This window comes from Pan troglodytes, chromosome 1 (assembly GCF_028858775.2).
Source record: "Pan troglodytes isolate AG18354 chromosome 1, NHGRI_mPanTro3-v2.0_pri, whole genome shotgun sequence".
NCBI lineage: Eukaryota > Metazoa > Chordata > Mammalia > Primates > Hominidae > Pan > Pan troglodytes.
In genome coordinates, this window is record NC_072398.2 from 113618369 (window position 1) to 113642927 (window position 24559).

General features: G+C 45.9%; 1 protein-coding gene, 1 long non-coding RNA gene and 1 other non-coding gene across 5 annotated transcripts in view; 1 reads left to right on the top strand and 2 right to left on the bottom strand.

The window, feature by feature from the left end:
* Window positions 1–10489, top strand: part of ATP1A1 (ATPase Na+/K+ transporting subunit alpha 1) — a 31548-nt gene extending 21059 nt beyond the window's left edge. For all 3 annotated transcript variants that reach the window (XM_016924989.4, XM_513679.7, XM_009428528.3), the window contains exons 13-23: window positions 835–1010; window positions 2320–2456; window positions 3600–3750; window positions 4334–4502; window positions 4643–4797; window positions 5133–5256; window positions 6577–6722; window positions 6846–6976; window positions 7270–7371; window positions 9599–9690; window positions 10131–10489. In XM_016924989.4, coding sequence (XP_016780478.1) covers window positions 835–1010; window positions 2320–2456; window positions 3600–3750; window positions 4334–4502; window positions 4643–4797; window positions 5133–5256; window positions 6577–6722; window positions 6846–6976; window positions 7270–7371; window positions 9599–9690; window positions 10131–10159 — 1412 coding nt within the window. In that variant the 3' untranslated portion in view covers window positions 10160–10489. The remainder of the gene's footprint in view (window positions 1–834; window positions 1011–2319; window positions 2457–3599; window positions 3751–4333; window positions 4503–4642; window positions 4798–5132; window positions 5257–6576; window positions 6723–6845; window positions 6977–7269; window positions 7372–9598; window positions 9691–10130) is intronic.
* ATP1A1OS (ATP1A1 opposite strand) lies at window positions 10429–24357 on the bottom strand. Its single transcript, XR_674286.5, has 2 exons — window positions 24184–24357; window positions 10429–11864 (listed from the first exon to the last, which is right to left on the bottom strand). It is a non-coding gene; the product is annotated as an ATP1A1 opposite strand (long non-coding RNA).
* LOC112207046 (U6 spliceosomal RNA) lies at window positions 19464–19567 on the bottom strand. Its single transcript, XR_002941528.1, has one exon. It is a non-coding gene; the product is annotated as a U6 spliceosomal RNA (small nuclear RNA).
* Window positions 24358–24559: the final 202 nt, after the last annotated feature.

Sequence of the window (24559 nt, forward strand, 5' to 3'; positions counted from 1 at the left end):
TTGTCTAATGTATTTGGGAAAGTGGCATTTATAATACTTTGTAGGTTGACAGATACTACATTCATTATTTATATAATGCTTCCTATTCTTCTTAACTTGGGTAAATCTAACTCATGGTATCTTTCGTATGTGTCTATCCAACCGAAGGATTGCTATCTTCTCTTTAAGTATTTTTCACTTCCCTACCTCCACCACCCCAAAGTGGAAGCAGTCTCTCTTCTTTGAGTCCACATGGCACGTTAAAGATCATTGTAACGTCATACAACATTGAAAAGAATGTCTTACATTATCTTGATTCTTGTATTTACTGTACTAGATGATAAACCCCCTGGGCAGAATGCATCTGATCTGTACTTATCCTCAAAAGTAGCTAGCATGATGTCCCACATTGGTGCTCAGTAATATGTTTCAGTTAAATGAACAAGAGAGCAGAGGTATGGCCTTGATGTTTCCAGAGAAGGCAGCTGAGGCAGGTAATTCCATGATTTGCCAAATCCAAATAACTTAATGTCATCATCAGTGGGCAAGTCTAGAACCCTAATATCCTGGTGCTCAAAATTAGTGTTATCAATTCAGTCTTCTCCACATTAAACAATTTCCAATTCCTTTGAGGCCTGGTGTGATGGATTCTGTCTTTCAAATGCTTTTTTTCTTTCAGTGACTCTATCGTTCATAAATGTTAAATAAAACCCTCACCTGTTATAAAAATATAGGCTTTAAAAATTTTCCAAAGTAAACACTCCAGAGAAAGGTAGGCGGGCTGAATAGGCTGCTGTTGTCCTTCTTACTGCCCGGCGTCACTGAAATTTTCAAAGGCTCCTGTCCTCCTCGCAGGTTTCTGCCACCTCTTTCTGCCAGATGAACAGTTTCCTGAAGGGTTCCAGTTTGACACTGACGATGTGAATTTCCCTATCGATAATCTGTGCTTTGTTGGGCTCATCTCCATGATTGACCCTCCACGGGCGGCCGTTCCTGATGCCGTGGGCAAATGTCGAAGTGCTGGAATTAAGGTAGTGCCCAGGCGCCTCCTTGGCTTCATCTCTTAGTGCCTTGGGACACCCTACTCAGTGAATGTTGCCTTTTGAGGTCCAGATGGCCAGCTGTTCTATCTCACCTGGAATATTAATTTCTCATCTCCAAAGCTTTACTTCCACCCAGAAAAGACCAGATAGTATTAAAATATGATGGTGTAAACACACGAGGAATTAAAAATTTTTTGGAAAGCAATTGTTTAAAAAAGAAATGTAAGCAAAGTAAAAACAGCAAAAGACTTGAAGTTTTAAAATACTTGCATTATTCTAAGTTAATGTACCTTATGCAATGAATGGCATATCTTCTGTGTTTTCAGTTAACTGTTTGTTAATGAGTGTTTGGTGTCCTCTGTGTATCTGTCTTTTTTTAAGTAGCTGAATATTACTCAAGTGCACTAATATCCTGTTGCTGGGTATTTGATTTGTTTCTGTTTTTTACTCTCAGGATTTTATTTTATTTATTTTTTGAGACAGAGTCTTTCTCTATTGCCCACGCTGGAGTGTCATAGCATGATCTCGGCTCACTGCAACCTCCGCCTCCCAGGTTCAAGCAATTCTCCTGCCTCAGCCTCCCAAGTAGCTGGAATTACAGGCACCCGCCACCACGCCCAGCTAATTTTTGTATTTTTAAGTAAAGATAGGGTTTTCGCCATGTTGGCCAGGCTGGTCTCAAACTCCTGACCTCAGGTGATCTGCCCACCTCAGCCTCCCAAAGTGCTGGGGTTACAAGCATGAGCCACCACACTCGGCCTACTCTCAGGATTAATACTGCCCTGAAAAGCTTTGTAGAAGTTATTTCCTCACCATTCCGACTGCTTCTTTTTAAAGTATATTCTAAGTATAATCACTGCATCAAAAAATAACAATTTTGAATTCTTGTCACATGTTGCTTTTCCTCCAAGTTGTGCCAATTTGAGAATGCTAGCCAGTAGCATGTGGTGTCTTCACAGTCCCACCAGCATCAGATTTTTATCCTTTTTTTTTTTTTGCTGGTTTTAGTAATTTTCAAGTATTTTTATGTAACTCCGTAGAAGGAAAAATAGACATTGTGTATGCTAGTGATTGTGTACCAGGATAAAACCTGAGTATTGCCTTTGTGTTTCCTTTCTGTGGATATATATGTTTATATTTTTGGCTAATCGATGTTTATTAGTTTTATATTTGCATTCCTTTCCTTTTGATAGTCTAAGCCGAATCATCCTTAGTATTTACTCTTGCCTACTGGATATAAGACTTTAAGGTCATTTACTTGGCAGTTGCATTCAACACATTGTCTTGTTTATTACAGGTCATCATGGTCACAGGAGACCATCCAATCACAGCTAAAGCTATTGCCAAAGGTGTGGGCATCATCTCAGAAGGCAATGAGACCGTGGAAGACATTGCTGCCCGCCTCAACATCCCAGTCAGCCAGGTGAACCCCAGGTAAGGCAGGAAGCTCAAATCACAGTCTGCTGTGAACGAGCAAATAGTGATGGTTTAAAATCTTCAGCGTGGTTCTATAATGGTTTGCATCTAGGCTTGCTCTGAGTAGGAAATGTACCTGCACTGCCAGAAAGCAACCTTGTCATTCCTAAGAAGGGTTTTAAGTAAGAGCAAGTCATAATAATTAGCACTTAGATGGTATTTACTGTTCTAAGAGCTTGATATGGTGACCTATTATTTGCAGAGCTGGGAAGGTAAAGATTCAAGAGGCTTTTGAAGTACCTCAGAACTGGTGAAATCATGCAGTAAATTCAGCAGTCTGGCTTCTGATTTCATGCTGTTAACCACTGAGCTCTACTGCCTAGCACCTAGCATCTTGACACTTTCCAGGTCCACACTAACAAAATAAGGAAGGGACAATTACTTAGGCCATTCAGGCAAACACGGGAGACATTTGGCAATGAAGTAAAATAGATAATAGCAAATTGGTTTTGTTTTAAGGTTTAGGGCCCTTTCACCCTATGTTACGGTTAGAGGGTTTGGTCTTGTATCAGCTCTGCCACTTTCTAAAACTTGGTTATATTTCTTTTTTTCTTTGATGGAGTCTCGCTCTGTCATCCCGGTTGGAGTGCAGTGTCATGATCTTGGCTCACTGCAACCTCCACCTCCTGAGTTCAAGTGATTCTCCTGCCTCAGCCTCCCAAGTAGCTGGGATTACAGGCCCCAACCACCATGCCCGGCTAATTTTTGAATTTTTAGACCACCATTTTGGCAAGCTGGTCTCGAACTCCTGACCTCAAGTGATCCACTCACCTCAGCCTCCCAAAGTGCTGGGATTACAGGCATGAGCCACACACCCAGCTAAAACTTGGTTATATTTCAGCATGTCTAATAAAGATAGGGAAAGGAAGAATACAGACAGGCCTGCCTTAGAGATCATCATGAGCCTCAAATGAGATAAAATATATGAAAATGCTCTGTAACCTGTAAAGTACTGAACACTTAATAGCTTTTATGTGCTGGGGAAAATTCCTTCTTTGTTTTGTTTACAAAGTGATCTGCATAAGAATATCCCCTCTTGAGGTGATGGACACATGCTGGTGATGTGATGCGTGACTTTTTTTTTTTTTGTCCTAATTCTAGGGATGCCAAGGCCTGCGTAGTACATGGCAGTGATCTAAAGGACATGACCTCCGAGCAGCTGGATGACATTTTGAAGTACCACACTGAGATAGTGTTTGCCAGGACCTCCCCTCAGCAGAAGCTCATCATTGTGGAAGGCTGCCAAAGACAGGTCAGCCAGCACAAGGATCAGGCTGCTTTGGGCACTATTGGCTTTTAGGGATTGGAGTTCCAGTGGAAACAGAGCAACGGTGATGGATGGATGCATACCTCACTGTATTAGACTCAGTATAAATAGGCCAGTAGGAAGCTCATAGGCATAGAGAGGGTGACTTGTTAATGGTTTAGCAGTGACAGAAGCACTTTAAAGTCCAGGTGTCCACTGTGTCCCAGAGCCTGACCCCTCCGTGGAGTCATCTGATATGGGGTCCTAGTATTTGCAATAGAGATGTGAGTGGTCAGACTACAGGGCGTGCATACAGGAATAGGATTTTCTGGAGTGCCACCCACCAGAGTCATTACTTTGAGTAGCTCTTGTTAATGCTGGGTGCTATGTTTGTTGTCACTTCTCAGTTCTGTTATTTGGTGTAGGGCCTGTGTGAATACTTCCCTGTGACGGTTCTCAGGCTTCATAAATAGTCTCAATGGGAAAGGAGCAGTGTCTGTAATGAGTGCTCAGTGGGGGCATGCATCGCACTATTTCCATCGCTAGGAAAAGTGATTGGTATTAACCCGTTTTCCCTTTTCTGGGGTAGGGTGCTATCGTGGCTGTGACTGGTGACGGTGTGAATGACTCTCCAGCTTTGAAGAAAGCAGACATTGGGGTTGCTATGGGGATTGCTGGCTCAGATGTGTCCAAGCAAGCTGCTGACATGATTCTTCTGGATGACAACTTTGCCTCAATTGTGACTGGAGTAGAGGAAGGTGAGAGCTATTTAAGGTGTACACCAAGATCTTATTCAGATACTGCCCATTAGCATCCACTTCTGTATACTTCTTGGATATGTTCAGTTTCCAGTGTGCTTGTCCCATAAGCTAACAGTAAAAAATCTTGGTTTTCATAGGTCGTCTGATCTTTGATAACTTGAAGAAATCCATTGCTTATACCTTAACCAGTAACATTCCCGAGATCACCCCGTTCCTGATATTTATTATTGCAAACATTCCACTACCACTGGGGACTGTCACCATCCTCTGCATTGACTTGGGCACTGACATGGTGAGTGTCACAACAGTCACAGATCGATAGTAGTGAGGTGTGAGCTGTGTCTTCATTCACTGGCACTATGCTCCCGGCATCCATGCGGCTGGCGTTGGGAAAAGAAATTCTCAGGACCAATATCCAGTGTGTGTCCCAATCCCGGCTTCACAGAATCAGTATTACCGCTCTTCAAGGCAGCAGTTAACATTTGTTTATCAGATGGGAATCTTTATTTTTGTATACTTCACCTAAAAGATTTTTAAATGGGAGGGCAAGAATTTTATAACAAAAGGTTCACAATATTAGCTTCCTTATTTTTAGTAACTAAATTCCTTCTCCCCACCCCTTCCAAGGTTCCTGCCATCTCCCTGGCTTATGAGCAGGCTGAGAGTGACATCATGAAGAGACAGCCCAGAAATCCCAAAACAGACAAACTTGTGAATGAGCGGCTGATCAGCATGGCCTATGGGCAGATTGGTAAGCTGCAGCCTGGAGTGGGAAGCTGGCACATCTAAGGCATCTGAGGTGATGGTGTCCACCTCAGGTTGAGGTTGATTTCAGAGACTGCAAATCCGGGCGACTTTCAGGTCTAGGATGAGCCCTAACGGAGTGAGCCTGTGGAGTTTCTCTGAACTCTCTTCCATGTGAGAATACATCTGTTGCTGTTTGCCCAGTTACCTTTTGTGGAAACTGGTTTTCTATACTGAGCACCTTGGAACTGGGCTCAACTCTGCCTGAGAAATGAGGATGTCCTTCCTCACTGAGCCTTGCGGAACAGGAGGCATGGTTCTAAGGAATTGTGTGTACTGACACACAGGCTGCTTTCCCTGGAGATACACACTTATCTGTCACTCACTTGGATGGAGTTAGGCATTGGAGAAAGTATATGTGTTTGAGAGTTTGGCTGGTAGGTCACCACCAAAGGGTGATCCTCCATCCGCCTCACACTGGACTTCTGCCCCCACAGTGCAGCATGACTAGCTAACAGGTGGTCTAGGTGGTGGGCAATCAGCATGCCATTTGTTTTTAAATCCTCTGCCTAGGGTTCCTTCAAGAGAACCTGGCGAAGCCACCATGGATGTCTTATTCTCCTGGATTAATGGATCACATAACTGTGAACGCTTGGATAAATAAAGTAGAACAGATTAGATAGAATATTGTGGAAATTATGGCAAAGATTCATTAGACAGTTGTTGGCAACAAAGTAATTGGCTGGTGGCCCATCCTGACCTTCTCCAAGGAGGCCTGCTTTTGAGAGGAAGGAAGACTAGGTCTCTGGTGGTTTAGGATGAAACCCTGCCCTGAGGAACTTGGAGCAGCGTGGTTAAATTGGATGCCAGGGGAGGAGGGTCCTGAAGGTGGGGAGGAGAGTCAGAAAGTGCCACAGTGGCTAGAAAAATGGCAGCATGTAGGAATTTTGAAAGATGGAAAAGAAGTTATCATTTGTCAGAGATTAAAAAGTAGGGAAGTAGATTTCCCCTAAAGGTCATGCCCTTAGAAGCAGCTGGTCAAGTAACAGGTGGGCATTTTGAGAGCAAGGCACATGTGTCTTTGTGTAGGCTCCAAAAAGTGACTCAAAAAGCAGAGGGCCCTGAGATTGGAGTGTATGCCTGGGGTCCTCCATCCCATCCCTCATAGCCTGTGAGTGACCAGGCAATTCTTTCCTGTGCTTTTATCAACCAGGGGGAAACACTCCTCCATATGTGCTGTCCCAGGCCTGCTGCAGTAATCAGCTGAAGGCTATACAGGTACCCTTGTGTGTGAGGTTCTAGTAATCGGGTTGTTTTTCCAACTTAGGAATGATCCAGGCCCTGGGAGGCTTCTTTACTTACTTTGTGATTCTGGCTGAGAACGGCTTCCTCCCAATTCACCTGTTGGGCCTCCGAGTGGACTGGGATGACCGCTGGATCAACGATGTGGAAGACAGCTACGGGCAGCAGTGGGTGAGTGGGCACCTCTGACCTGACCAGTGTCAGAGCTCCTCAAGCCCCAGAAGACTGAGGCCACACTGCCACCAGCCATGCAGGTGAAGAGCCAGAGCTCATCTTCTGTCTTCTGCATTTCAGACCTATGAGCAGAGGAAAATTGTGGAGTTCACCTGCCACACAGCCTTCTTCGTCAGTATCGTGGTGGTGCAGTGGGCCGACTTGGTCATCTGTAAGACCAGGAGGAATTCGGTCTTCCAGCAGGGGATGAAGTAAGTAATGAAGGACATGTCAAGGCCTTGGCTCAAAGAAGGGGACTGGTGATTTGTAAACCCTTTGCCAAAAACTAAGCATATGACACATATAGCCAGGTTTCTGGAATCTCTAGTTTATAGAGCAAATTTAGGAAGCAAGATATGTAGCTTTCTAGTTTTTTCATCTGACCTCCAAGTTTTCAAGTACAGCTAATACATAAAGATGTTGATCTGCCATTTTAATGCATAGCATTAGAAGATAAACCTTTATTTGCACCTTTTAAGCTTTTTCTCCCCTACTTTGATTTTAGGAACAAGATCTTGATATTTGGCCTCTTTGAAGAGACGGCCCTGGCTGCTTTCCTTTCCTACTGCCCTGGAATGGGTGTTGCTCTTAGGATGTATCCCCTCAAGTAAGTTGATCCTTTGGTAGCTCCAAAAAGTATGAAATAGTATGTGTGGCTTTTCCCCCCATTACTTGTGGTAATAGTTGTTATTTTCAGAATTTTGAGTGGTATGTACAAAAATTCCTATGGGTCGGAAAACTGGGAAAGCTTGACATGTCAGTAAATCAGACTAACAAATCCTGAGGCTTCCATGATAGCAGCTAGTGTTTAGGATTTGGCCCAAGATAAGATAAAGCCACACAGGCTCTAGCTCCATGGAATTGCTCGACAGCGGACTGCATTGAGCACTCAGGTCTGCCACAGCTGTAGTCCAGTTGTCTTTAGAGGCCAACTGGGGGTATGCTGGAGCTTAGGCGCCCAGGCTCAAATCTTGATTTGCTTGCTTAGTCACTGTCCCATTACAAGTCATCCACCTTTCTGAGACTCTGAATACTCTGCTCTCAAAGAAAGAAGGTTGGAGAAACAGATCTGAGGTCCCTTTTACTTTATAATCAGTCATGGGTAGAGTTGATCAAAGGAAGCATACTGCTAGTCTTTGGCCTTAAACACAGTGAATGACTCTGCATTTCAGATAAACTTGAATTTTCAAAGAGGGTTTATCACAAACTCCGTTAGTTTTTTGCAACATTGAGTATGCTTGGTGATACCTGGTTGAGGTTAAGCTACTGCAACTTGATTAAAATGTGCAAAGCCACAGACTGTGGGACCCATTTACAAGTTCCTTCGAAGCTTTTGATTTAAAGCATTAGTCTCCTTTGAATTCCCGCTGTCCTCATCCTTGCTCAGACCCGTCTGGACCGTCTCTCAATCCCTTGTTGCCAGCACTTCCTTCAGCTCATCTTATCCCTAAAGTAACCAAAACCCATCAGCCTCATTCACTTCCTGTGGGGTATGTGCAGACATCGTCTGTGGTGCAAGATGAGACTGGCATCCAGAGTCAGTCTCATTGTCCCAACCTGTCTTTATAGCTTTCTCTTGTACCCCTTACCCATCCAAGCTCATGTTAGGTGAATTCGGCTTTCTTCCTCTGCCTTTGTGTTTGGTAAGATCCTTCCTCCCCACATCCCTCCTTCTGTTCCCTCTTACCCTGCCAATCCTGATAGTCCCTTCAGGGCCGGTTTCCTTGGAGCTTGTCCCTCCAGGGCCTGTGCACTTGCACCTCTTCTCTGGCATTACTTGTTGCTTGTCATTTCACCTCCCTGCTAGGTTTTAATCTAGAAGGCATGGGCCACAGTGTCTTTCTTCTCTGTGCATCCCCAGCTCCCTACACAAAGCTGGTGTACAGCAGGGGCCAGCCATCTCCAAACTGAATTCTGTCAGCTTGGGCCATTATGTATCAAGATGGGGCTTGGAGAGGTCACAGAGCTTTCCAAAAAGGCTGGTGGAAAATAACACTGAAAAGGGGGCATTTCCATCTTCTGGGTCCTTCCATGGTTTTTTTGCCACCACCAAAGAGATTGTTCTGACAGGTTCTGCCCAATTTTGGAAGGTGGTTCAGTTATTCGGTGACTGAGTCAAATGAGGTCATCTCTCTTAGCTGCCTTGTCAGACACACAGGAAGAAGAGGAGGCCACCGGAGTCCTGCCCAGGGACAGCCTTTCTCACACCATAGCAGGGAGCTGGTGATCACGGAGGCTGCCTGGAGCCTGTCAGCAGGCTAGAGACTGTGTGGCTCAGCCTCCAGGCCCCTTGGACGCCTTTGGGCTCAGCTTTTTTCAGTCCCCAGGACCAGGCCTCAGAACACAGAGCTGATATCCCAAATGCTGTTGTCAGAGATCAAATTTGGGGAATGCATAAACTGGTTTTGACCCACACTGGCAGGTCTTTATCTTCAAAATGCTGGGATATTAGGCAGATGGTCTTAAAAGCTTCTTAAACACTTTAGAAATGAAAGAAAGAAAATGTTCAGTTGCTCTGGGATGGTTAACAGAAAAGTACTCTGCTCATCCTATAAACCAAGTCTTATGAAATCCAAACTGAAGATGAGTAGGGATTCCATTACAAAGTCTGCAGACTGATTTCCTCTGCGTCTCTAGGCCGTGGGCACATGGAGTAGCAATCTGTTTTAAGACATTTTTATTTGTTCTGTTAATGACTCAGTAGTTAACTGTGACTGTACTTGGCTTCTCCTTTCAGGCTGATTATTTCATTGTCACTGGTGATGTGCAATTTCTCTTTCTTTATTTGAACTGTGTTCGTGTGCATATAAATTGGTACGTTACTCTATTTCCAGACCTACCTGGTGGTTCTGTGCCTTCCCCTACTCTCTTCTCATCTTCGTATATGACGAAGTCAGAAAACTCATCATCAGGCGACGCCCTGGCGGTAATTATGGGCATTCTGACTTTGGTTGGAGGAGGAGCGGGAGGGGCTATAGTTCTGTTGGTTTTTTGTTTCCCTCAAGGTGTCTGGGCTCCCTCAGTGGTCAGTCTGAGTAGCTAAGGTGATTGGACCAGCAAACTGACCATAGTCACATCTTCAGAATGTAGATCTCAGTTACAGTTTGAGGACTGGTCATGTTTTAGACTTTAAAATACAAACCAAGTATGATTTAGTGAAAACTTGTCAGAATCTAAACCATCTTTCCAGGTAACTTGGTATTCCTAAAAACATGTAAATAAGTACAGTTGAGGTCCCATGTTTGGATTTTAACACACCCGACCCCCATCATCCTCCGGTTGGTTTTCATCCCTGTTTCCCTCTGTAATGCTGGAGCGAGGAAGACTCACTGTAGTGTGTCTTGTCTGTCTCTTTGCCACCCACAGGCTGGGTGGAGAAGGAAACCTACTATTAGCCCCCCGTCCTGCACGCCGTGGAGCATCAGGCCACACACTCTGCATCCGTCACCCACCCCCTCTTTGTGTACTTCAGTCTTGGAGTTTGGAACTCTACCCTGGTAGGAAAGCACCGCAGCATGTGGGGAAGCAAGACGTCCTGGAATGAAGCATGTAGCTCTATGGGGGGAGGGGGGAGGGCTGCCTGAAAACCATCCATCTGTGGAAATGACAGCGGGGAAGGTTTTTATGTGCCTTTTTGTTTTTGTAAAAAAGGAACACCCGGAAAGACTGAAAGAATACATTTTATATCTGGATTTTTACAAATAAAGATGGCTATTATAATGGAATTTGTCTGTGCCCTCGTCGCTTCTTTGGTACAGATGTCTTTGTGATCTGGAGCTGTGGTTTTCAACATGAGTCCCTGACCAGCAGTTTATCAGCATCACCTGGTTGCTTGCTAGGAAGGCGGGCCCAGACCCACTCAGTCAGAAATGCATCAGCAATGTGGCTTAATAAGCCCTCAGGTGATTTTGATTTACATTCAAGTTTGGAAACCACTGGCTAAGAGGAAGCATTCTGCCCGTGCTCTTTTAGTTGGAGTAGGTGAGTTTACCTGACCCATTTTTTTCTGGCTGCTGCCTGGGGTGATAGGGCTGTAACTCCACCTGCTGCCTTAGCATCTGGCTTTTTGATGGAAAAGCACCTCGCCTAAAGGATTTCCAGACCCTCAGAGTATGCTAAACTGCAGATGAGGCCCTTCTCTTTCAGTCTAAAAGAGACCTGAAGCCTTCCTGCTTTCCCTCCAGAGATCACCACCACATCTCAAGTGTCTCTAGCCCAGGGCTTATCTGAGAAGTAGAAATCTATCCCACACAGTCTGCCTGGGCATGTGTGCTGAGAAGTGGTTCCCTTCCTTCCATATAATGTGTTCCTAATTTAGCATCAATGACACAATTTCAGCAAGTGGTTATGTGCCAGCAAGCACTTAAGAAAAAGGTGAAAGAGATGTGTTTACTTCAGGGTCAAGTCTGAGAACACCTCCTGCTTTCAGAGCTGCTGTAAAAGGCTCCCCTCAGTCTCAGCCATGAGTGGTGCAGAGTGCTGTTAACTGCCGGTGCTTCTCCCAGGCTGTCATTGCCAAGTGTCGCCTCCAAGCAAACACAACAAGCAAACTCCTTACCTCTGGCACCAAACAGTGATCGTGATCTGCCAGATGATCATAGTGTCTTTTTTCTCGGAAAAGCTTAACTCAGTCCTCATGCTTGGTTGCTGTGCACTTCCAAGCTGGGCCAATGCGGGAGGAGACAGTGGTGACTCCTGTACACTGGGGCTGTGATTGCTGCACCCACCCACTCCAGCCGCAGAACTGGGAGGGGCAGGTGGTCTTGGACTCTCCTTTCTTGGGGCACTTTCCCCTGGGATGATCTCTGCATTTGTCTGCAAGTCATCTTTAAAATGAGCCATTTGCTCAGACCAAGATAAGGAAAGTAGAACTAAAAGATCATGGGATTAGAAGGTTGTGAGTCAGGTAGCAACTGGAGCCTCCTGGAAGGTACTTTACTGGCCCAGCTGTGACAGCAGGGCCAGTCACACAAGACGTCTCTTGTGAGGTCAGGCTGGCACTGGTGGTATCCGTACCGCGACTCCCTGTATGTCTACTTTCGGCATCCCTGGAGAAGACCAACGCGCATACGCTGCTGCGATGAAGGTCATGGGCATTTCCTGATGGAAAAGATTTGAAACACTCTGAGACTTTAGCTTTTGACAAGGGGACCCCAGAGAACGCTAAGCCAGTGTTTCTCTGACAGCTCTAAGAAGCCCTGGTCTTCTGGGAAACCCTGGAGGGAGCAAGGCAAAAGGAAGGCTCTGAACTTCACACCTGATTTTCCACCAGAACATTTCTGCCCTTTTCTATGTGACAAGCCATTGAATAGAAAGTTCTACAGCCAAACATTTGATTTAGGAAGAGCAGGTAAGTGAGCTGCTCTTCATGGGTAAAGCTGGCACCAAAGTCAGGCCTGCTGTGGGTTAGAGCTTTCCCAGCTTTCTAAAAGCAGGAGTGCTTGGGCTCTCATTTCTACCTCTACGCTCAAACTCTCCTGCTGGCCCTGTCACTAGGAGCTAAAATCACTCCAGAGCCATCACAAGCAGCTTCTCACAATGGCCCTCAGCACTGTCAATTCCCTACAGATCTCTGTCTCTGACCCCCCTTTCAAATGCCTTCCTAACAAACACCTCTGACCACATACCTTTTTCAATATATGGGTCCTCACTGATATGTTCAACTTCTTAAGGTCCTTCTCAGCATTTAAATTGCAGTCTTATCCCTCTCACATCCTGACCCCTACCCCTTTCTCTAGCTGTCACCCTCCCTCATGGACAAACTTGTAGAAGAGTCACTGCCACTCCTAATTGTTCACCTCCCAGTCATCCCTCTGCCTCTTCCAGCTCCCATGAACACTAGTCCACCGAAATTGTCTGGTTGAGGCCATACTGACCTCCTGATGCATCTTAGTCCTTCCTTGACCTCTGCTGCATCTCTTCTGTCCATCACACCCTTCCTGAAACCAGACCTCCCGTCTTTCTGTCATTGTCTCTGTGCACTCCTTAGCTCTCAGCCCCCTCTTCACCTGCTCGACCCCTCGTTTCCTCAGGGAGGCCTCCACACCTTCTCTCCCTGCTTCATACTCTTCCTGGCATGATTTCCAGCTCTGATCTGGTCCTCTCCTGAGCCCCAGATGTACAAATCCAGTGTGTCCTAGACATCTGCATTTGTTCAGAAAGAGCATGGCACACTTGAGTCTTAGTACCAATGGCGAGCCTAAGTTTGAGGTTCCACAAATAAATATGCTTTAGGCAGTGATGACATTTGGCACCCTACTGCCCAAGCGAGAAACCAGAAAGGTGGGTGAGCCCTCTCTTTTCCTGCTCTGCCCCCCACCCAATTACTGTGGATTCCAATGTTGTGGTAGAGAACATGGACTTTGCGTCTTTTAACAGACACAGACAGCGACCCATCACTGGATGATGAAGGGCACATAATTTAGCCTCTTTGTGCTTCCTTTACTCTAGAATATTTCAGAGCTGTTAAAAGGATTAAGTGAAATTATGCATAAAAGGGAGTCTCATAGTGGCTGCTGTTCAATAGTTCATTCTCTCTACTGCCAGTGTCCTTTACATCTGGGTGCCGGAAGTGGCTTTTTGGTGGTATCCCTAATTTTTGCCTTTCTCTAATCGAGTAGTTCTCAAAGTGTTTCTGGACCAGCAGCATCGGTATCACCTGGGAGCTTGTTAGAAATGCAAATTCTGATGCAGACCTATTGAATCAGAAACTGGAGGTGAAACCCAGCAATCTGTTAGAAGTAGCTTTCCAGGTGATTCTGATGCACAGCAAAATCTAAGAACTAATGCTCTAATCCATCCTCCAAGCCCATATGGCTGCCCCTCTCCACCATCCATCTTCACACTGGACCCCAACACATAAACCCATCTCTGCTCAGCCATTCAAACTCCTGTGCAGTCCCCTAATGTGCCATACACCCTTTCTTCTGCCATCCTATAAGTCCCTTTGGCATTCTCCCAACCCACCCACCTTCCCCCCGACCTTCATTCACTTGGCAAATCCACTCACCCTGTGAATACCCATTAGGTCTGGATCCTCACTTTTGCACACCTTAGTGTAGCACTTCCACTTCTGTTGATTTGCCTGTTCCCAGATAGATTATGAGTTCCTAGATGACATGGACCAGGCTATACCCTCCCCAGCATCTAATGCTATGGATGTTTATTGAATGAATGGATGCATGCACATTTTTCTGTTGCCCAAACAGCCATCATTTTAACATTTCACTGTCACTTTGAGTCCGCTTCTTGGCTTAGGGCTGACACCTTACCCAAGGGAAATCCATGTCCCGGCTTGCCACCTGTCTGTGAGTTAAGGCCTCTCCTCTCTCAAGACTTTGAAGTTAGAGAGTGTAAGAATGAGTCATGCATGGAATTAGGGTGTTAGAAAGTTGAGTGGGGACCCATGGCAAGCAAAGGTACTAGGTAAAAAAGAGATCCACAAAGACAGAGACACCAAAAGGAACATCAGCCCTGGACCTGCCTGGTTCCAGAGCTTTTTAGTCCCTGTCCTGGGCCTCTAATGCTCTCACAAACCCCTCCCTTCCCCAAACTAGATTGAAATCTCCCATCAGATAGTTGATGAGTACTCTCTATTTCTTCAAAGAACTCACAATTCTAATTAATTACCTATATTACTCAGTTATGTAATTATTAATTTAATATCCCTTTTTTTCCTGCTAAGCTTTATGAGGTCACAAAGCCAATCTGTTCTTTCCATTTTATCCCTGGTGCTCAGCTCAGTGCCTCACAAAGAAAACTGAGCACTTAGCACAGGGGGTCAACACTCCCTACTGAAGGAGGAGGGCATAGAGGCAAAGGGACTTGTCCATGGTGTCCTGTGTTTAAGAAAAGGAGGCAAGGCTGGAACAAGACTGGAACGGGTGGGTCTCACATTTCCCACCAGCTACGCTGTGTGCCGCCCTCCTAGATGCAAACCTGACTGCACAGACGTTCGGGCGCTCACAGTGGCATCTCCTGGCTGGGCTCAGGCTTGCTGGTGGGACTGCACGGGATTTGTGCCCACAGACTTTCAAGTGCTGGGTTTCCTTTTTAGCCCCACCACCTCACCCATGTGCCCGGAGACAGTGTAAGTCTCAGCAGTGGGTTGGGAAGCCTGGATCCTGGGCATTTTAGGTGGACAATGTGGGCAAGTCATGTGGTCTCTCCAAGCCTCTGTCTGTAAAATGAGAGGTGACCCCCGTTCCTACCTCATGAGGCTATCGTGAAGACTAAGTGAAGGAAAATGTGGAAAGGGCTTAGTACAGTGACGGGCCCTTCATCATAGTTCAATAAAAGGTCACTCACCTCCTACACCCGCCCACACACACATCTCCACCCCAAAATGTGCTCCAGGTGTCTCCTGAAGATAAACACAGGGGAACACATTGCTGTTCCCACCTAATGGAAGTAGCTACTTACTGTATAGTGGTTGTTACATGCCAGGCAATGTCCTAAACTATCAACATTTCACAAGTGAAACAACAGAGCCTCAGAGAAGTGAAGTAACTTGCCTGAAGTCACACAGCCACAAAGTGGCAGAGTTGGGTGAATCTGCCTTGAACCCAGACGGGCTCGAATCCTGGGCTCCCAACATGCTAGGGAAGTGTTGGCTGTGGTGGCAGAAAGCACTAGCAGGGACCAAGAACAGGAGAAGGGCAGTGTTTTTATGAAAAACAAAGAACAGGGAAGGTTAGAGTTGGTGTTAAAACATAAGATCATGGAAAGTTTCTTGGAAATTAAGCACATGCTGTTGAACAGTTACTCAAATGGATTTGCCCCCAGGAGCTGCTGGGTGATCAAGCTGCAACTTGCGTAACGGGAGCAAGAAGGTGGGAGGCTCTAATCCCAGGCAAGCTCGGCACTGCCTCTCCTGTTAGGTGAATGGGCAGATCTGCTTCCCAGGCTGCGGCTGTCTGCGTACGGGGATGTGTCCCTTGCCTCCTGTGGGCTGCAGAGAGGCCTCCTCTGCGTTCATGATTGTCCTTCAGCTGACAGAAGTTTTAATACTGTCCCTCCCGGCCCTGTCTTGTATAAGCAGCAATCTCATCCCTTCTCATCTCTTCCCTTCCCCATTTAGGACTCTGACGCAGTACAGTTAATCTGTGCATAGGAAAGAAGAGCTGTTTAAAGAGGTTATTCGGTAAACGCAGAGAATGTCTTTGTAGTATAAATTATTGCTCTATATAAAACTGCTTGTAAGTTTTTGTTGGTGGTGTTTTTTTGTTTGTTTGTTTTAGAGATGTGGTCTCACTCACTATGTTGCCCAGGCTGGGCTCAAGAGATCCTCCTGACTTGGCTTCCCAAAGTGCTGGGATTATAGGTATGAGCCACAGCGCCCACCTGGTTGCAAGTTTTTAAAGTTTTGCTAAAATGACAGGCATATGAAGACATTATTGCCAACTATATATTGTCCCAGAAACAAACATTCATCCTTTACTATAAAAGTCTTCTGCGTATGGGTTCTCTCCCAGAGAAGGGACAGCAAAATGCTCACAGCCAGCTCTTCACCCCATGTGCATGTGCCAGGAGAGAAGCCCAGAGTCCTTGCAGGTCACCCAATCCAGCTCCCTTATCACTGGTGCCAACAAGGCAATGTTTTCTAAGGGAAGGGAAACCAACATTTATCGAACATGTACTACTGCCTACAGCACTATTTTGGGGGCTTTTTATTTCATTTCATCCTATGAAGTAGCTAGAGGTAAATATAATCCCCACTTTGCAGAGGGGAAATTGAGAGGTTAGTAGCCTGTAAGAAGTGGTTAAGAATGTGTTTGAACACATATCTGTAAGCCTTAATCTTTCCATTAGATCAAGCTGCTTCCCATTAGGGACATAAAAGAACCCTGTGTTGTTGCCACTGGTGGTTTTTACCTCAACATACCCTAAAGCCAGAGACACCCATATACTAAGGTGGACTCATCAGATTCTTGTGGGTCCATATACTTGAGCAGCTAGCTAGGTATACTTATTCCAAAGAAGTAGCTAGTAGGTAGGCATGGCAGAAACTTATTAGTTGTTCAACAAACCATACCCCTTCTTCTTCCTAAGCACCCACCTTGAACACATTTCTCACCCCACCTTGTGGAGGTACAGCCATATGACTGTTCTAGGCAACGGAACAGGAGTTCACCTGATGTACATATCACTTGCAGGCCTGGCCCATAAGCCCTTCCACAAGAAAGCATTCTCTTTCTATACCTACCAGATGCATGGTGGAAGAAATAGGAAGGCCCTCAAGCAGTGGTTCTCATCGTTAGCTGTTGATTGAAATCACATGAGAGCTTTAAATATCGCCATTGTCAGGCTGCATCCTAGACCAATTAAAACAGACGCTCTGGAAGTGGAACCAGGCATCAGGATTTAACAAAGCTTCCCAGGTGATTTCAGTGTGCTGCCAAGGTAGAAAATCATTGCCTCAGGCTGGGCACTTTGGGAGGCCAAGGCAGATGGATCGCCTGAGGTCAGGAGCTCAAGACCAGGCTGGCCAACATAGTGAAACCCCATCTCTACTAAAAATACAAAAAATTAGCTGGGCGTGGTGGCGGGCACCTGTAATCCTACCTACTCAGGAGGCTGAGGCAGGAGAATTGCTTGAACCCGGGAGGCAGAGGTTGCAGTGCAGTGAGCCGAGATCGCATCATTGCATTCCAGCCTGGGCAAAAAGAGCGAGACTCCGTCTCAAAAAAAAAAAGAGAAAAAAGAAAAAAAAAATCAAATCATTGCCTCAGAGCAATGATTCTCAAAATGTGTCCCCCAACCAGCAAGACCAGCAATGCCTGGGAACTGTTTATAAAATGCACATCCACAAGCCCCATCCCAGACCTACTGAGTCAGAAACTCTGGGGAATTGCATTTTAAGCTCTCCAGATGACTCTGATGCATACTGAAGTTTGAGAACTTCTAGAGGAAGTAAGCCACAAGACAGAAGGAGCCTGGCCCTGAGTCGCTGCTTGGAGGAGGGCCATGTGAGAGAACCACTCAATCAGGAACACCCATATCAGACTATTGTGTGAGAAACCCACTTTGATTGTGTTAAGCCATTGACTCAGTGGGTACGCATTTATGTGGCTTATGAGAGAACATGGAAGATTGGAAGGTGGGGTCTAAGCAGTAGTGTGCAGGAGCTGGCTCACACCAGCTCATTTGTTAAATTTTCAGGAATTTTGCAAACAAGGTGACTTCTCATTGGCAACATTAAATTGGCCAAGGTTGGAATAGTTACACCATGGAAATTGTCAAATGCTACAAACCAGGACTTGTTTTCCCAGAGAGCTGGTTGTTAAACATTAACCAGCACACCACTGGGACTAAGCATCAGAGAGTAGAAAGGCGGGATGATGGTACAGTGGCCCTGGGCTGTAATGAACCATCAAAGGAAATGCCATCATGTGAGGCTCTTTAGGCCCAGCCCACACGCAGGCTTCTCTTGACAACACTGTGTCTTTGCCATGTCCTTGTATTTAGAGATTCTGGAAGCTGAGAGAGAAAGACTGTGGAAGCAGAGTGGGTGAATGGTCAGAACTATCATTCAGGTTAAGAACCGGTGGGGTTTCTCAACTGTGGCACTGTTAAGCTTTTGATCAGATGAATCTTTTTGGGGGACGCTATCCTGTACCTTGTGCATTTTAGTAGGTTTAGCAGCCTCCCTGGGCTCTACCCACTAGATGTCATTAGCCACCCTTCTCCCTCCAGTTGTGACAAGGAAAAGTGTCTTCAGATACTATCAAATGTCCGTCCGCTGGAGGCAAAATCACCCCCAGTTGAGAACCACTAATTAAGAACTACCTAGAAGGCAAGAGACACCCCCATAGGGGTGGGCTGGGCCTCAGCCTACCATCTCAACCCCATGACAATTTAGGGAAGATGCTTTTGGATTCAACTGTAATCACTTTCTATCACATTCTATTAATCTCTTTTCCAATGTTCCCTATCTCTCTGATCGCTCCACTCCGTTCTCTACCACACAGCTCCCAGAGCCTGTACCACATTAGCTCTTGGTTTGGGAGTGTCTGATGTTGACTGAAAAATATTTCAAGTGTGTTAGCTTCTCTCCTCGACACCACTGGCCTCCATCCCTCTTCAAGATAGTATGGTGCAGGGATTGAGAACACTGGTTCTAATGGCAGCTGGTCTGCCTGGATCTTGCTCTGCCATACTTTAGCTCTGACTTTAGGCAAGTCACTAAACCTCTCTGAGCCTCCTCCATTTCCTTGTTAATCAAACGGGTGAAAATACTATTTCCTACTTCATAGAGTTCTGAGAATAAAGTGAGATAATATTCAACAAACACTGGCTACTGTTTTTCACTAAACGGATTTTAGAGCGCACCCAGAATGGTGGACCCTGTGCCACATGCTGGGGGAATGGAATTGAGCAAAACAAACACATAGGCCCACTCCCTGTTACAGTCTGGTGGGGAAGACAGTGCAATGAGCAGGTCTTAAGAGGATGTGTGGTAAGTGCCAGAAGAGGAAAATCCCCTGGTACCACAGAAAACCACAGGTGGAGCCTAACCAAGCCTCAGGGGTTGGGAGGAGGCTCCTGGGGAAAATAAGGATGGGCTCCGGGCAGGCCCTGCTGGTTGCCTGCCAAATGTACATGCCCTCCCCTTGGTCTTTACCCATCCCATGCTCCACTGGGGTATCCCTATTTTTCTGGATCTTTTTTCTTTACATGTTTTTCTATTTATTTACTTATAAAAATATGGAATGCTTCATGAATTTGCACAGCATCCTTGCACAGGGGTCATGGTCATCTCTGTGTGGTTCCAATTTTAGCATACATGCTTCCAAAGCCAGCACTCTTCACTTTTTTCACCACACTCAGCTCTCCTTCCTTTCTTCTCCTAAAAGGTAACCAACCATTTTAATGTTTATCTTCTTATTTCAATGTGTTCTTGCAACATGGGTATTGTTTTGTGTGTGTGTATGTACTTTTAAACTTTTATCATGAAAATTCTCTAAGGTACACAAAAGTAGAGAAGATAATATCACAAACTTCCATGTAGCCATCATGTAGTTTGAACAATTTTACCAACATTTTGCCAATTGTGTTTTATCTAGTCTCTCCTCTCCATCCCTACTTCTTTCTTTCAGAAGTATTTTAAGACAATCCCAGACATGGTTTCACCGATTATACATCTCAGTATGCATGTTCAACAGAAAATGACCTTTCCAAAAAACTCATAACCACCAAGTAGATTCTTTTTTTTCTTTTTTTTTTTTTTTGCTATGAGTACTCCTGATCCTTCCTATGATACTCCAGTTGCTTCTAACTGCTGCACGGTGCTTTTTGTGTGCACGCCCCACATGTGACCTATTCTTTTTCACAATAATTGACACTCAGTTGGTGGGCAACTTCCTTCCACCACTAATAAGACTGCAGGAGCATCCTCACACAGGTCTTCTCCTGGCCTTTGTGAGAATTTCTCCTGGGACAGAACTGTGGGTCACATGATATATTCATTTACATAATTTCACCAAGAAGACCAGACTGCCCTCCAGAATGGCTGCACCAGTCCACAGTCTCACCAGCAGCGTGAGGTTCCCATGTCTGCACACCCTGCCAATCACTGGAATTATCCAGCTGGCTTTTTTTCTTTTTTTTTAATTTTCTCAGACCTCGCAGATTTCTATTAATAATTGTTTTCAGTCTAACTATGTAAAGTCTCATTTAAATTCATATTTTTTATGATTAACAATGATTTTGAGCATTTTATCATATTTTGTAAGATTTTAGGGTAAATTCTTCCATAAATTGCATGTTCATATCTTTTACTCATTTTTCTATGGGGTTGCTGTCTTTTTCCTGATTTGTAGGAATTCCTTGTGTATTCTAGATATTAGTCAGTTTTAGACACTGCAAGCATCTTTTCCCATTCTGTCATTTGGTCCTACTTTTTGATCACTTTTGTATCCACCTTTCTCTCCCATCTTCAGCTCCAGGGTAATCTCCTGCTTAGTCTCATCTACTCATGAGACTCCTATACCCCCTTGCCAGTGATGGATTTAGGAATACAGTTGTGACCAATTCTCTACAACATAGTGAATTCAGCCAGAGGGCTTCCAGGAAAAATTTCTTCACTCCTCAGAGACACAAGAAGATCTAGTCTCTGTCTCTCCTCCCGCTGAGTGTTCTCTGGATATGGCATGGAGCTTCTGTAACCATCTTACTACCAGTTTGAGGATAAAACCCACCATGAAGGCATGGTACTGCTGGTGGCAGAGTTAAGCCACTGCATTAACCACCTTGGGGCCTGCACCACCTCTAGTCTTCCCTTTAAGTGAGATAATAAATGTCCTCCTCATCTAAGTTAGATTGAGCCAGGATTTCTGACACTTGGAGTGAGAAGGATATGGACAGATGCAGCCTCTAAGCCACGGGCTTTTGAATCTTTTTTTTTTTTTAATCGCAATCACCACTAAGAATTTGGCTTTTTATATCATGATCCCGCATCCACATAACAAACAGCACTTAACTTCATGGTGTCTAATGTGCTCAGATAGCCTCTTTTCTATTTCCTTTAATCTTTTTGTCTTTGTTTTTCTGGAGGGTGTGGGGGACGGTAATGCTCGATGTAACCTACTAAATTAATTACACAAGCTACTAATGGGTCATGACCCACAGTTTGAAAAACATTGCTCTAGGTCTCAGGCCTCTGAACTGAGGCCTGTAAGAATAATGGGCTTTAGTCAAGTAAGATCTGCAGTGGGGAGCGAGGATGGTGGGGAGGGTGTTTTCTAGGAAAGAATACTGTACAGAGGCCCTCAGCAGGATGGGGCCAATCAGATACCTCCCTCCCCCAAGTGTGACCACAGAGTGAGCCCTTGATAAACCTTTGTTGATTGGTTGTGTTCCCTCCCACAGCTCTCCTCCCAGGGTGCCTTTCTGCAACCTTATTCTATGAATAGATGAGAGCTCTTATCTCCCCTCTGCCTGACCCTCAGGACACAGAAGGGTTGGGGGGGGAGGGCCCTGAAGTCGGCTAATTAGAGATGGCTGGGAGGATTACTAGGGCCTTGCTCTGGCAGCTGTGCCCACCTCTAAATTCAATATCCAGAACCTGCAGAGAAAGGGCTCACCTTGATAAGCTCCGGAGACAAAGCAGGAGACAGATAGGGTTTGTTCTCAACAGAGCACTCACCCTCTGAATACAGTTTTTGTTTAAGCCCCAAGGCTGGGAACATTCCACAGCCTGGCAAACTCCCTGTCTCCTCAAGGTCAGTCCTTCCTCAGCATTCCTCTTTGGAAACGTCTCCCACGGCCGGCCCTGCTCCTGCCCCCTGGCTTTGGGGGCAGTTATATAACTCTTAGGAAGACCTAGAAATGCAAGCATATGGTGTCCTCAATTCCCAGCGCAGACTTGCTGCTTCACATTTTTAGCTGGTGCTGAGAGACTGGCTTTCACACACAGACACACACACATACACATCCCTGACTCATAACTACATTTCTGCTGCAGTATTGCAGATTTCTAAAAAATTAAATCCTACATCTGGAGCCACATAAGGGTGAAAGCATAGGACATTTTGTCCCAGTAACTGTGGGGATGGAAAGGCCTCTGAGGCAGGACACAAAGGCCATATCAGGGCCACTGCAGGGCCAGAGGTCCTAGCACCCCTGGCTTTGGCTCTGAGGGTTTGGTTGCTTGTAGCTGAATTCCCTAACCAAAGCCTGTTATGTGTGGTGCCAAGCTCACAAATTCAGCATGCATCTATTATGTGTTTGCAATGACTAAAAGGTTACAGAAGGCAGCCTGGATTGTGGGGATCGGGGATACTTAGAAAATACGTTCTGCAAAATGTTTTATTAGAGGTTCTGAAAATTAAGATACAGAAAGCATTTTACTTAATGAAGAAAATAGGGTAAATATGTTCAAAGGAGTATAGTTGTTAAAAGCAAACTGTTTAGAGTCAAGATCAACCCAGATTCACTTTCTGGTTCTCTGCAGCTTACTAGCTGTGACCTTCAACAAGTCTCTCTTAACCTGAGTCTTAGCTTTCCAATATGTAAAATGGACACAGCATTGTGAGGGTGGTTGTGAGGATTAAATGAGATCAGAGAATTTAGCACCATGACTGTAAAGAGAAAGGGCTCTACAAATGTAGCTGGTACTACAATTCACTTTTTTTTTTTTGAGACAGGACCTGACCGTCACCCAGGCTGGAGTGCACTGGCATGATTACAGCTCACTGCAGCCTCGACCTGCCAGGCTCAAGCCATCCTCCCACCTCAGCCTCCAGAGTAACTGGGACTACAGGCATGCGCCACCACATCCTGCTGATTTTTATATTTTTTGTAGAGACGGGGTTTTTGCATGTTGCCAGGCTGATTTCAAACTTCTGAGCTCAAGCCATCTGCCTGCCTTGGCCTCCTAAAGTGTTGGGATTATAGGCAAATGAGCCACCACGCCAGCCCACAATTCACTTTAAACACAAGTGAAACACATTTCATTAGACAGTGGAATAGACTTATGTCAATTTTCTTTTCTCTCTTATTTTACACAGTCTGATTTCCTGAAGACAGGAGGTGGGAGTAAGCTAATCAGGCCCGGAGTAAGCTAATCAGGCCCTGAGTTAGCTGTTTCCAAGAAGCTTAGAGTGTCCCACTTACCTACGGGTTGCAGGGCCCGCATTGCCAGTAGGGCTGGCTTTTAGGGATGCTGCTGTTGGTGTGTGCTGTACTTGTTTTCTAGGATTGGGACAAGCATCCTTGAGCTCCTGACTTTAGAGACCAGGTTTGGGAACTGATGGGTGCAGCAAATGCAAACAGACAGCAAACAGGCCAAAGAGGAGATTCATTCACTGAAGAGGGCCCTGGTACAGTACTGTCGAGGTTTTGCGGTGGCCTGGACACGGCTGGCTCCTTCGACTTACACAATATATCTTCTCTCTCTCTTACCTGCACTTATAAGAATCGGTGCTAAGGGTATGTGCCTACCACAGTGCAGCTTGTAGATTAATGAAGAAAGAATTGCTGCCACTTCCCAAATATTAAACGCCAGGTTCTGCCTATGCATATTCTCTCAACCTTCACAACACACCTACTAACTCCAGCTTACAAATGAGGAGACGAACCGGCAGGCTGTTCCAGGCGTCTGGTTGTAAGAGCAGTGGCAGTAGAGAAAATGATTTATTTTAGCACCAGCCACTGTGCTAATCCCTTTAGATACCAACTCATTTAATCCTTTTAACAACCCTGAAGCACCATCCTTATTCTAAAGGGACTTCGGACCTCTCTGCGGTCCACACTGTCCCCTGCTCGGTGCAGGAGTGTAGACTGGGACTGTTCTGTCTGGTGGTCTCCCCGACAAGGGTTCACCTGGAAACTGGCCTTTGGGCTGGGGCTGGGACTGGGACTCTGTACTTAGGCTGGCAGCCCATATTAGGACTGGGCACCGTGATAAGCACTTTCTTACCGCAAATGCACGATTTCACTCGGCCCTCACACACCCCACGAGGTGGGCATTGTCACAGTGTCATCTCACAGGCAAAGAGGCCAGGCCCAGGCCCTGAGGATGCGCCGCTCAGGTGGGAGCTTCCGGGGAGCTCGCGCGGCAGCCTGGGGGAGCGCGGATTCGTCTCTGCGCTACGGCGGCTGCAGAGGATCAACCCGCGGAGGCGGCGCTTCGCGGCGGGTCCTCGGCCTGAGGCTGTGTGACGCCTCCAAACCCGGCGCGGCCTCCGTCTGCAAGGAGAGCAGAGGGTCCCCGCCGGGAGTGCGCCCGGCTGCGGCCCCAGGCGGCCCTGCCCGCAGCCGCCACCTGAGCTTGGGCGCGGCTCCTATCTCCCACC